Here is a 12,674-nt window from a genome sequence, read left to right as displayed (position 1 = left end):
GAGAGTCCCAGATATAAACCTAGTGGGGGTAACCCCCCACAGAGGGACAAAAGGACCCCTGATGATCCTCTAATCGCCTGAGCCAAGGTGGGAAACTGGGCGTGGGTCCCAATCAGCCAGAGTTTCGGGTGTGTTCATTGTGAAACCTGGCCCCACCTTATCATGCGAATTCCTGAGGTCAGATGGCCCAGGATGTGAGTGGGCGTTAAGGCGTCTGGGAAGGGATCTCAAATTTATATGGATTATAGATGGCAGAGAGTTGGTGTCGTAAACCACCGCCTCTGTTCAAAGATAGTCACTCACAGTGGACATAGATGGTTCACCCGAAAGACAAAACGCCAAGACACAAACTTAACAATGTGGTGTATGCTGTACAGTGCAGCGAGGAATGCCCAGACCTCTACATTGGAGAGACCAAACAGCCACTTCACAAGCGCATGGCACAACACAGAAGAGCCACCTCCACAGGACAAGACTCAGCAGTCCATCTGCATCTTAAGGATAAAGGACACTCTTTCGAGGATGCCAATGTTCACATTTTGGACAGAGAGGACAGATGGTTTGAAAGAGGAGTGAAAGAATCCATCTATGTCCACTGTGAACGACCATCTTTGAACAGAGGCGGGGGTTTACGACACCAACTCTCTGCCATCTATAATCCAGTTTTGAGTTCCCTCCCCAGACGCCTTAACGCCCACTCACATCCTGGGCCATCTGACCTCAGGAATTCGCATGATAAGGTGGGGCCAGGTTTCACAATGAACACACCCGAAACTCTGGCTGATTGGGACCCACACCCAGTTTCACACCTTGGCTCAGGCGATTAGAGGATCATCAGGGGTCCTTTTGTCCCTCTGTGGGGGGTTACCCCCACTAGGTTTATATCTGGGACTCTCCACCATTTGACCTTAGAACTGAAGAAGCTTCTCGGATGAGAGGTGAAACGTCTTCAAGCAACTTAAAGAAGTCCAGACGCTTTTCTTTGCAAGCTCCTTTGACTACGATGACCTGGATGACTGAGAGCCTTCACAGACATACATAGAACACTAATCTTTCATTTATCATTCTCTCCATTATTTTGCAGACGTTGGGTGTTAATGCTATTGGTCTGTAGTTTCCTGGTTTCGTATCTTCTTTCCCTGGTTTACGTATTGGTATTATCACTGCCTCCTTCCAGCTTTGTGGCAACTTCCCCAGGGCTATTTCCGTCAACAACCTCCATTTTAGACCCACCTACAGACACATGACTGGACAGGCGCCAAATGCAGTAAATTTGGTCCCATGTGGGTTTTGGCCCTGCAACTTCTGATTGGTTGAAGTGAGTGAACATGGCATAATTTCTGTGACCCTATTGGCTCAAACAATCAAAAAGGAGTGTCAATCATGCTAATTGGCCAAAAGAAACCAAAGTTACAGCCCCTCAGATTTTAAAGGGCCAGAGGCCAATTAAACTCTCCATGCACATGGCAGAAAAGGCCCTTTGCCATGTAAATGCGTGGTTAATTCTTCAAAAATACATATTGAAAAAACAAGCATTTTTAGGCCTCTTAGTAAAATTAATTAATTTCTGCTCTTTAATACCTAAAGAATTAAACTGACATAGTGTCCAATGCGTGCCAAAATTTGACATTTTTATACAACGTCTGGATATTCATGTATTGACAGGGCTGTAATTTTTCACTGCTTCACTTTAGAAACATAAATCTTTGCACAGATTATGTTTATATGTTGGTTACTGAATTTCTGGAATTAAATGTGATTTGAGGCATATTTTTAAAAGGGTTATATGCTAAAAAATAAATAAAAAAATTAGGCGAGGATAAGATCTACTTACTTTTTCTGTGTTCAGTCCCAGTAACTTTGACACAGTAATATCTGCTGCAATATTTATACCTCTGATGAAATTTCACAAGTGTTAGCTTTATTTTGATACCAAGATTGTATACACAGAGTCTGTAATTGCAGAGAAATAATCAATTAATTTTGGGCATTTCATTTTCGAGCAGGAAGCTCAGAAACCTCTTTGGGGCTTAAGAGGTTTTAAAGTTTTTTGGCCCTCAGGGATACCACTGACCTGGGGGTGACTCAAATATGTACAGCCAGCATTTAAAGTGCTGTGAAAACAGAAGCATGGTGCTTATAAACCTCACATTAGCAAATTAATTGGATGGGTTCCAATAGGTTGGCAGCTGGTGCTGTAATGGTTGGCACTGTTGTATTGAAGTCCTGTGGCCTTTCCTGCGTGCAGTTTGCATGTTCTCCCTTTGACTTTATGATTCTCAATGTTTCCTCCCATAATCCAAAGACAAGTATATTAGGTTGATTGGAATGTGACCCTGAAATGTTGTCTTTTTTTTAACAGTTACAAATTTTCCAAGGTGTAGTGCACTGCATGCAGTGTATGAACATTAATTTACATTTTACAGTCAGCTGAGAGACTCCATGAATTAAGCGTGTTGTGAGGAATTAACATGTTTTGTGTGTGTCTTTTCATTTATTTGCACATGTGTTTGTGATGCCACATTAAACTGCCTACCAGCTGCGATCTAACCTTCTAGGCGTGGAGAACAAAATACTAACAGGGGAACCTTTAAATTTTACATCTGACAGAATTATAGATGTCCCCATGCTCAGATTTTTAGGCCAGAGACCACATCAAATAAATCTGAAAGCAAATACATAGATATTAATCTTTATAGAGGAAAGATCACACACATACAAGTAATGCGGTTTCACAATCCTTGGAGAACATTTGATATCGTAACGTTCTCAGTTTTAGGACTAAACAGACCCAAAGCCTCTTGCACACACAATGATGACACCATGTGACCACAACACATTTATAGTGACCCATGCTGAGGACGAAGGTAGTGTGGAAACAGGTCCTCAATGTAATCGTCCAACAGTTCAAACATAAAAACAAGTCACTCCTCTGACATGCAACATTTAAGCATAGATATTTAAAAGATGAGCTTTTTGTTTTTACAGCAATACAGTAACAGTAAGACACATGAGAAAACATCTGTGGATATATACATTAACTTACATTATCAATAGCTCTGTTTTTATGAACAATATTTACAGAGTTACGGTAAAAGAACAAGTCCTCTTTCCCACCAAGTTGCCTAAAGTCACGTGCTTCAGTCACATTACAGCTGGTTGTCTTGTTTGGCTTTAGGGATTAATCATCTCAGGTCTACAGTAAGTGACTGACAAATATACAAATGAACTTGTCTGTACAGGGGCCACATGTGTAGGCAAATAAAAACGTGAGGCTGAACTTCCTTCCTCATATCCAGGGATAAACTGATGGCTTATCACATTATGCTGATGTTGTTTATTACCTCATTACATCGGTTGAATGTTCTCCTCTGAGTTTCTGTAGCCTCAGCTGATCCTGATCAGTTTGACATGTAACAGAGTGTAACACTACTTAGCTGATAGATTTTTGCTGAATAAGGGACACAGTTACAGTCATATATGTTATTGGCAAGTTGTGGCATAATACTGTACAGCTATCGTATGAATGTCATGTTAGTAGACATGTATCAACAAGGCAAACAGACAGACAGACGTGTTAACCATCTGTGCTAACAAGAAGCATTTTAGCAACTGATGAGCGTCATGGAGAGCAAGATCACGACACCTGATTTCACCTCGAAATCATTCATCGCTCAGATGCATATAAATATAATGTCACAGTTCTGATTGCTCTCTGCTAAATCTTCTTAGTTTCTGGGTTTAGGAAACTCAGAAGTTCAGACAATTGATCCCTTGGAGGAGGACAGGTGGATGGACTGGATGCGAATAGCTAAGGTTTTCTCCAAGTCTCGCAGGATGTCACAGCCGGGGCTGTCGGGTGGTGCGTCATACAGCAGCTGTTTGAAGGGCTCCAACTCAATCAGGATTACCATATTCTTCAGAAAGTAACCCTCTATATAGGATGCTAGATCTGGAGCATCGAGAAACTGAAGGACAGGGAGAATATATATATCAACTTTTTCAGAATATCACTGATTTTACGTCACTTGAGCACCACTGCAACACCGCAAAATGCTTCACAGCACAGTATTAATTTTTTACCTTGGTGTGATTGTAGATCTCAACACAAGTGTCTGTGTTGATGTTCTTAGAGCAGATAATCTCACAATGCCTTTGCAGCGCCTCCAACTGGAAAAACTTTGCTGCTGACAGAAGCTGAAAAAACAACAACAAAACAACTCAAAATTCAAGTTCAGATTGTAGTTTTTTTATTTAACTAAAAAGAAATGATGATAGACATGTTTATGATCCGTTACTCAAGACACTAATGATCTAACCTCCATAACATCAGTGTTCCTGATGTGCAGAGCTTCTGTCCCTCCACAGTACAGATACTGCATGACAAGCTGATAAGATAAGATCCATAATTTACAGAGTGCACATAGAAAAGAAAACACAACATATATATTTAAAGGAACATGTGGCTAACATTTACTTACAATGTCTGCCTTATCAAAACATAATAACACTACCTGAAATATTTGAAATTTGACATTGCTGATTTCAATGCATGTGTTTTCACCACATGGTCTGTTAGCTAGAAGAGTTTTGAATCTGTAGAGAATGATAAAGAGACAAAAGGAGAGAAATATCACGGGTTGGTTAACTTGGTCATGTTTTAAGAACTCACTGAATGGAAATAAACACTACTAACATACAACAGCAGGGAGAATACACAAGAGTGGAGACCAAATTAACTGCCATTCTATTACTTCTTTCTATAATATTGTAATTTGCCTTATGTGCCTTTACTTATACCCTACTTTGGTATAAATAAATAAAATAAAATAGAGTTAAAAATCCCTTCAAGATTACAGAAGAAGAAAAAAAGACTAGAGATTCACCTGATAAAGTTCAAAACATCAGAACTCACAAACACATTAAATCAAAAGTATTTTGCTATATTAAAAACAAGTCAGAGTTGGGGTAATCGTATTTAGCAGGACCTTAGGGTTACAAAATATACTGTGTAAACATTCAACATGTGCATTTTAAAGGCAGAGGTTTAAATACCTGTTGGAAGCTGTGAAAAGCAGAACTTTGTGGGCGTAAAAAGGTTTCCCCTCCACCAAAAAGGTCACATCAGACATTTCTTTATTGTTCAGGAAGTGGGGATCTGAAAGACACATGACCAGAAAAACTTTATGTTTTTCTGATTTTCATAAAAAGAGCAAATGGAGTGTTCAACCTAGCCTTGTCACTCGTTCTACACCCAGTTCAGCTCCATGCAGTTGATTGTATTAATAATAATAATAATAATAATAATACATTTTGTTTGAGGGCGCCTTTCAGAAACCCAAGGTCACCTTACAAAAAACACAATTGATAAAAGGAACAGTAGTCATAAAATACATAAAATAAGTTAAAATTACAAAACAGAGGGTGACAACAGATAAAATCAGCATTAAAGCGAATAAGCCAGTTTAAACAGATGTGTTTTGAGCTGTGTCTTAAATACGGAGAGGGAGTCAATATTTCTTAGTGCAGGAGGAAGAGAGTTCCAGAGCCGGGGAGCAGAGCGACTGAAAGCTCTGTTCCCCATAGTAATAAGCAGTGTTGGTCAAGTTACTTGAAAAAAGTAATCAGTAACTAATTACTGATTACTTCCCCAAAAAAGTAATCCCGTTACTTTACTGATTACTTATTTTCAAAAGTAATTAATTACTTAGTTACTTAGTTACTTTTTTAAAAACACGATTTACAACCTGAATAGGTGATAAAGCGATAGATCTTTCAGCCCAATTCTACTTTTTCTACATAATCCATCATACAAAATGTAATCAAATGGAAAAGTCTCTTTTTAAAACTTGTTTTATTAGTTTTAATCTTTTAACTTTATGCATCAAGCAAAAAATGTAATTATATGCAACATTCTCTGACTTGAAGAAATTTGTTTTAAACCTTTTAAACCTATTTTCTGCACATTCCAGCACATAAATTTTTTTTGTGTGTGTGTGTTTACACTCAGTCTTTCAAATAGATGCAAGTAAAACACAGCAGAAAATAAATAAAGTCAAAGACTCAGCGGTCCTGTTGCTCTATTTTCACCTGTAAAGCAGGAGTAGGGTAGGCGGAGGGTTACCCTGGTGCAGGTGTGCCGCAGCGGTCAGTGGAAGAATCTGCGAGTTTCTCTGTGAGTTTCCCATTACGTCGTAGCTACTCGGTGCTTGCTCGGAAGTTTAGGGGGGTTTTTTCGCTGTAAAAAGAAGTTTTTTTCCCACGCACAAGGGACGCTAATGTTTTTGTCACTTTTTATGGAATCAAACTCAAAGTAAGGTCAGTACTTCCACGCTTTAAACGCTGCACGCTCATACTCTCTCCCGCACTCGATATATGATCCATTGTTGATCTGCACACAGCTGTTGTCACGAGCGTCGCACTCGCTTACGTCACTGTCATGAGACATTCTCGCAAAAAAATCATGGTTTTAGTAACGCAGCGTTCCTACGGGAAAGTAACGGTAATCTAATTACCGTTTTTTGCCATAGTAATCACTTACTTTACTCGTTACTTGAAAAAAGTAATCGGATTACAGTAACGCATTACTGCCCATCTCTGGTAATAAGGTGTGAGGACGGAACGGTAAGATGAATAGCAGATGATGATCTGAGAGGGCGGGAAACAGTGGCGATATGGAGCAGGTCACACAAATATGAAGGAGCAGATTTATGGATACATTTGAACGTGAGAAGTAAGATTTTAAAGTTTATCCTGGCTTCTATGGGCAAACAGTGAAGCTGCTGAAGAACTGCGGTAATATGAGCACTTAACGGAGTGCAAGTTATGACCCGAGCTGCAGAATTTTGAAGAAGTTGGAGTTTATGAACTCTAAAATTCTGCAGCTCGGAATTTTGACCTGAAAAGTTCTATTCCAGCTTCTGAACACTAGATGGTGTCGTGCACACTTTCTAATCTGCATTTACTAGTAAGGGCAGACTAAAAAAGACAAGACAAATGATTCTGATGCTCCTGCTGCGTGCCTGTATGTATGTGAATACACTTTAATAATTAAATGAAATGATGAAGAAATATGCTCACCCAAACGTGATGACTGCTTCTTCTTGATCTCTGCCAGTTTGGGGATGGGGTAAGGGCCGTAACACTGAGTGAAGATCGCAGCCAACTGCTGGCTGATCACTTCATTCTGACAAAACACAGACAGAGTGACAGAAGAGGGTAAGCAGAGCTCACCTTGGATGCATCATGCTAAGCCAGCATCCAGGAGTCTATGTTATGTAAGAGCATAAGCACATACTGCACGGCGCGCCTCTCCCACACAAACAGCCCCGACGCAAATACCAAGAGAGGTTAAACTTCTGCAGCCTTACCAGGCTTAGCATCCACTTCATTCAAGCAGTCGTTCCAGTAAAACTTGTATTTATGGATATTTCACACATTACAAGGGGATCAGATAGATATCAGACTTATTTTTCACACCCACACGTCCTTAGAGGTTGCTGTGGTGGGAAATACAGCGACAGGCTGAGCTACTGTAGGAGTGAGATTAAGAGGAAAAGACAGGAGATTTTCTTACCCTTCTAAACTTTTCACTTGTGTGTGTGCAGAGGCAAAGTGAAGGTAAGGCATGCTACAGCACAAGCCTCATGTGTGCAGTCATCCTGCTTGAATGCAACAAACTTCTAACAAATAAGTATTTCTGCATTGTCTTCAAAATTTTCTATGCTGACAAGAGCGATATACAGATATACATTTAATCAACGTTATCTAAAATGAACTAAACACTAAGAGGCTGAATGAATGCTTCAGAGGAACATGGCAACAGAGTGTCTGGTACAGAAAAGACAAACGGCCTGTACCTTGATGTCTGTGGACCTCAAGGTGATGCAAGCAGAGCCTCTCTCAGAGATGAGGGCCAGTGGCCCGAGCCATACATCAACCAAGACAGAAACAAGGACTGACACTGCAGCAATCCAGCGAAGCATAGCATGTTTGGAGTGTACGAGTATATGAGTATGTGCGTGTGTGCATGTGAGAGAGGTATGCTGCTGGTATCAGACCCATGCACGTGAGTCTCTGTGGCTCTGCTTGTGTATTTCAGTTATATGAGTGTATGCACACTCACACTCTGAAACTGTGCAGTGTTTTTTTTCTCATATCAGCAATGACAGCTAACCTATCATGCCATCAGGGCATTATCAAGATTAAGTCACAGCAGACAAAGCTAAGATGAGTGCCAGAACAAGGACAACAATGAGCTGGGTGAACTCTAACATTGCCTACCAAGGGATCCTAAGCTGAAGTAATGAGACGAGGGCCTAATATGATAAACTGCAACAGAGAGGAACGGGCGTCTATCAGAAATCATTATCATTTTACGTAATAGATATTGAGTAAGCCACTGGGGCTCTGTCGGTCACCGTGAAGCTAATGACCTGACTATGTAATAGCATTACTACAAAAAAAGAGGAGGACATGACTGTGGTTTAGTGAAGAGCAGACACTTAAGAGGATGGAGACTAAAGTGTAGCTCTGAAGAAAATGTTCTTACTTTTACGGTAATGATCCAATATGTCGTGACACTTGCCTGTGTTTTATGTTAACAGGAAACACACACAGGGCAGTACCTTGCTGGCTCTGAGGATCTGGAACATAAGAGGCAGGCCATGCGTAATGAGCTCCTCGGTGTACTCCTCTTCCTCAATGCAGCTGAACTCTTTCAGAAGACCCTGGATCAGAGGTCGGCGGTGCTGATGGAAACATGTGCGCAGAGACTCCAGCCAAGTGTGCAAAGTCCATGGGACTCCTAAGTTTCACAAGTACACCAATATGAAATACATTTCATACAATATAAGATACTGTAGAAGTCGCATGCATGCATTTCCAGAAAACCCACCAAGACTCCGTATATCTATGGTGATGTCTACATGCCCATGTTCAGCACTGTGGTACATGGCTTCCTTCAGAGCTTTAAGTTTGGCTTTTCCAGTTCTGATCAGATCCATCTGAGACATGCTTCTGCCTTCCAGCTCTGAGCCTTCTGCGAGAATCTCTTCCAATGACAAGACATCTCCTTTCCCTTTCTCTGTGTGGGACAACAGCTTGCGAAACACATTTCTACAAATCAAAAAAGGCAAAAGAACAAAAGCAGAGAAAAAAACTGCGATTAGACTGAACGGATTTCAGGACTCTATTTGACTGATTTTTTTTTTACCAAAAATAAGTTTGCATCTCCGGCCCTGAATCAGAAGTGGGCTAGATTTTTTTATTTAAATGGAAGGACTTAAACATGATATGATAGTAATTGGGGGTCGTTACTGTTGTAGTCTGCTGGCAAGTTAAAATAAATCAATGGAAATAGCTGCATTTTGATGAATGGGAGAACGAGTCCATAAGAAGAAACAAAAACCCAGAGGGTTTATACAAAGAGCTTTATATTTGTGGCATGTAAAGTATACTATATTCAGTGGTAAACAGCAATTACACACATGGGCTTTTATACAATTTCATGCAAAATATAAATAAAGATGCTTTTAGTTTTAAAATCCAAAAATACAGCTGTCTAGCCTGAAAAATAACTAGCAAAAACCAAAAACAAACAAAAAAACTGCTGGTTTTGACATAATGCTATATTTTACAGGTCTATATTTCAGAATGATTTCCACCTACTTTGCAAGAACAACCACATAATTTGACACAAAATGAAGTGGAAACATATCATTCAAATGGAAAATTCTCTGCTAATTACAATTTTTGCTTACTGGCAGCAAGAAAGACAAAGACACAAAAACAGAGACCGTTTATACAGATAAGCTCGTAAAGCACAGTACTAACAGAAACTATTCTGGATCGATTATTAAAAGACAATACAGTATTGTACAGAGTACACTGTTTGCAGTGTAACCCTGTCAGTTTTGCCATTTTGTTAAGCCAAACTTTTAAAATAGTTTTGGAGAGTTTTAAGTCTTAACAATACTTTGAAAACAACAGAAAGACAACAGGAGGTTACTCATGCAGGAAACTGAAGACCTGTGGTGCTAATTTTACAGACGTCCTCTAAGGAAGTTGTGTTTGTACATAAATAAGAGTACACAGTACACAGTGCTTGTATGTTTGCTGTTGAAGGGAACATGAATGCATTCGTCACCTACCTGTGCCCATGTGCTGCTGCCAGGCTATAGGAGTTCATATCGCCTTGTGGTGCAGTAGAAATTCCATTGCGGTACATAGTTCCCACCATGGGGTCAGCGCCTCGCTCCAGCAGCAAACTCACCAGCTCAAAGTTACCTGCACATGAAAAATGACTGGCTCAGTTAAACACGCACACACACACGGAAATAATAAGATTAAACGAAAATGAGACCGAGAGAAAGATGAGAGAGAAGCACACGTTTCATCATTTGTTCCACATTCATGGCTCTATTTGTCTTTATTCTTCCAGCCCCCAGGAGAAGCAAGCTTCTAAACTTGTAATTCAGCCACTGATCATGCTGACACTCAGGTGTTGTTATCAGCTGAGTATAGATGGCCAGCTGCTGCTGACAGCATGGTGTGATACAGTTGGGCAGGAAGATGGGAGTCCTGCTGTGTCTTAGTACCTGCAGCAGCAGCCAGCTGCAGCGGTGTCTCCGTGTAGTTCTCCATCCCATCCTGCAGGGAGCCTTCCACGTTGGCTTTGGCATCCAGCAGCAGCTGCAGGTGAGGATGCAGGTGAGCATGATTGACAAAGAGAGAGAGACAAAGAAGAAGACAAGAGAGCAGAGTGAGGGGGAGAGGAAGAGTCATTTGCTAATGAGTCTAATTTGATGTCAGGATGGTTAGTTTAAAACTGGCTAGTTTAAAACACTGCCTATTATTTTACCTCTTTAAAACAGAAGTGCTACTTTTGGAGAAATAAACTAAATAGATGAAAGTCAAATGTATGATCGTCAATTTTGGCCAACTTTAAGCTTAGTTTTCTTTTTGTCTGCATGTTAAAGGTTGCTAATTTTCCATTAGTTTCTTTATTTTCACATTACAAAATTGTACAAATATGTATGTATGTATGTATATATATATATATATATATATATATATATATATATATATATATAAATAAATAAATGTTATAGGAAGCGAAACTACAACCAAAAAAGCTGGAAAAACTCAATTACAGACAATCCAGGAACTGAATCCTTTTTTCTTGAATATTTTAAATACATACAGACAATGTTTCCACACCTAAAGACATGTTCCTAACTTTACCGTATGTAGGCTGTTTCAGCGATATAAAAGAAACCTGGCTGCTGCAGCAAAATCTGTTACTGTCGGCCCAAATTCTGCTTTAGCAAGCTCTGAAGGCTTGAAAGATTTAGCGCCTGGCACATACACTTATGGGATGCTGTTATAGGTTCTTTGAGGCACTCTTCAAGTGTCTTTCAGTACCTCTTCCCCAAAAACCAGAGAACACACAGAAATGTGCAGGTTGCCTGTTATATTTCTAGCCATTTTAAGATGTGTATGATTATAATAAGAATTGAACCAGCCTACATTCAGGACCCTTTCAGGCCAGTCCAGTTTAACTTTACTTTATCAACATTCAGATAATTCACCTGTACTATACTTCTAGGAAGACTTATTTTCAGCGAAAGTAAACTGCTCTTCAAGTTCTTCATATAAACAGATCCTATCAGAAATAAACAGAAGACTTAAAATGACACTGACTGCAGGATATTTGATGATAATAAATCAATTTCATTAAAATTGTTCATTTATTTATTTATTTTTAATGAGATAATGATCTAGACCATCTCCTTAATGAAAGATATTTCATGAATTTGTTACATTTTAATGGTAATACTTTCTATGACTTTACACCAAATTGACTCTTTTTTAACTTCAGGGTTTCAGTTTTCTGATGCCCTCAAAGACCAAACTGTAGCACTACCAAAACATTTTCCGCTGGACTTTAATGATTCAAAATCAGATCCCTCAGAGGGCAAACAGAAATAGTTAAATGAGTTCGATAACAATTAGGCTGCTGTGTTTCCATTTTCCACTTGCTAAACTCAGTTTGATCCATTTGCTCAAAAGTGCAAATTGACTGGAGGTAGCCATGTGCTGACCTAAAGCATGGCTGCACAATTGCCCTCTTTAAATGTGTAAAGCTCATGTTGTATATATTTAGCAACTAGGTCATTTTCACAAATGGAAAATAAAGAGAGAAAGAGAGAGAGAGAGGAGAAAACTCTTAGTGGAGAGCAGTCATCATCACCACTGAGAAGCTTTGATGACAGAAATGGCAATGATGACCAACCATGAGCTGAAGCACAACAAAAGGTCACGATGAGAGAATCACAGGTGAGAAAGAATGTCACTACCTGCACCACAGGCACATGTCCGTGTAACACAGCGAAAGTGAGGGGCGTCGCCTGCCGTGTTTCGGGAAAGACTGAGGGGTGCTTGTGCACTGAGTTTGGCACCTGGGGAAGGGACACAGGTAGGTGGGTTGGGTAGGTAGGAGGGACAAAGGTGAGGGAGAGAGATACGAAGCCATTAAATCTACTGCATGGCCTACGAGGCACAAGACAAGCAGCTGAAGGGAGGGGAGAAGGGGAGAGAGCAAGCTCTACAGGAGAAACTAGAGTAATTAACCAGGAATCATGGGGCTGCAGAGGACATCCCGCCACTGTGTT

General features: G+C 40.0%; 1 protein-coding gene across 2 annotated transcripts in view; it reads right to left on the bottom strand.

Annotated features, from left to right (window-relative positions):
- Positions 1-2,676: 2,676 nt before the first annotated feature.
- btbd11b (BTB (POZ) domain containing 11b) overlaps positions 2,677-12,674 on the bottom strand; it is a 70,163-nt gene continuing 60,165 nt past the window's right edge. Inside the window, exons 7-17 of one of the 2 annotated variants that reach the window (XM_026176556.1) lie at positions 12,360-12,461; positions 10,599-10,692; positions 10,152-10,287; positions 8,897-9,117; positions 8,628-8,806; positions 7,081-7,186; positions 5,056-5,158; positions 4,515-4,596; positions 4,320-4,388; positions 4,084-4,197; positions 2,677-3,968 (exon numbers count right to left, since the gene is read on the bottom strand). In XM_026176556.1, the coding sequence (XP_026032341.1) occupies positions 3,759-3,968; positions 4,084-4,197; positions 4,320-4,388; positions 4,515-4,596; positions 5,056-5,158; positions 7,081-7,186; positions 8,628-8,806; positions 8,897-9,117; positions 10,152-10,287; positions 10,599-10,692; positions 12,360-12,461 (1,416 nt within the window). In that variant the 3' untranslated portion in view covers positions 2,677-3,758. The remainder of the gene's footprint in view (positions 3,969-4,083; positions 4,198-4,319; positions 4,389-4,514; positions 4,597-5,055; positions 5,159-7,080; positions 7,187-8,627; positions 8,807-8,896; positions 9,118-10,151; positions 10,288-10,598; positions 10,693-12,359; positions 12,462-12,674) is intronic. The other variant, XM_026176557.1, reaches the window with a different exon arrangement.

This window comes from Astatotilapia calliptera, chromosome 7 (genome assembly GCF_900246225.1).
Source record: "Astatotilapia calliptera chromosome 7, fAstCal1.2, whole genome shotgun sequence".
Classification (NCBI taxonomy): domain Eukaryota; kingdom Metazoa; phylum Chordata; class Actinopteri; order Cichliformes; family Cichlidae; genus Astatotilapia; species Astatotilapia calliptera.
The sequence above is the reverse complement of the archived record's forward strand: the minus strand, read 5'-3'. Positions and strand labels throughout refer to the sequence as shown.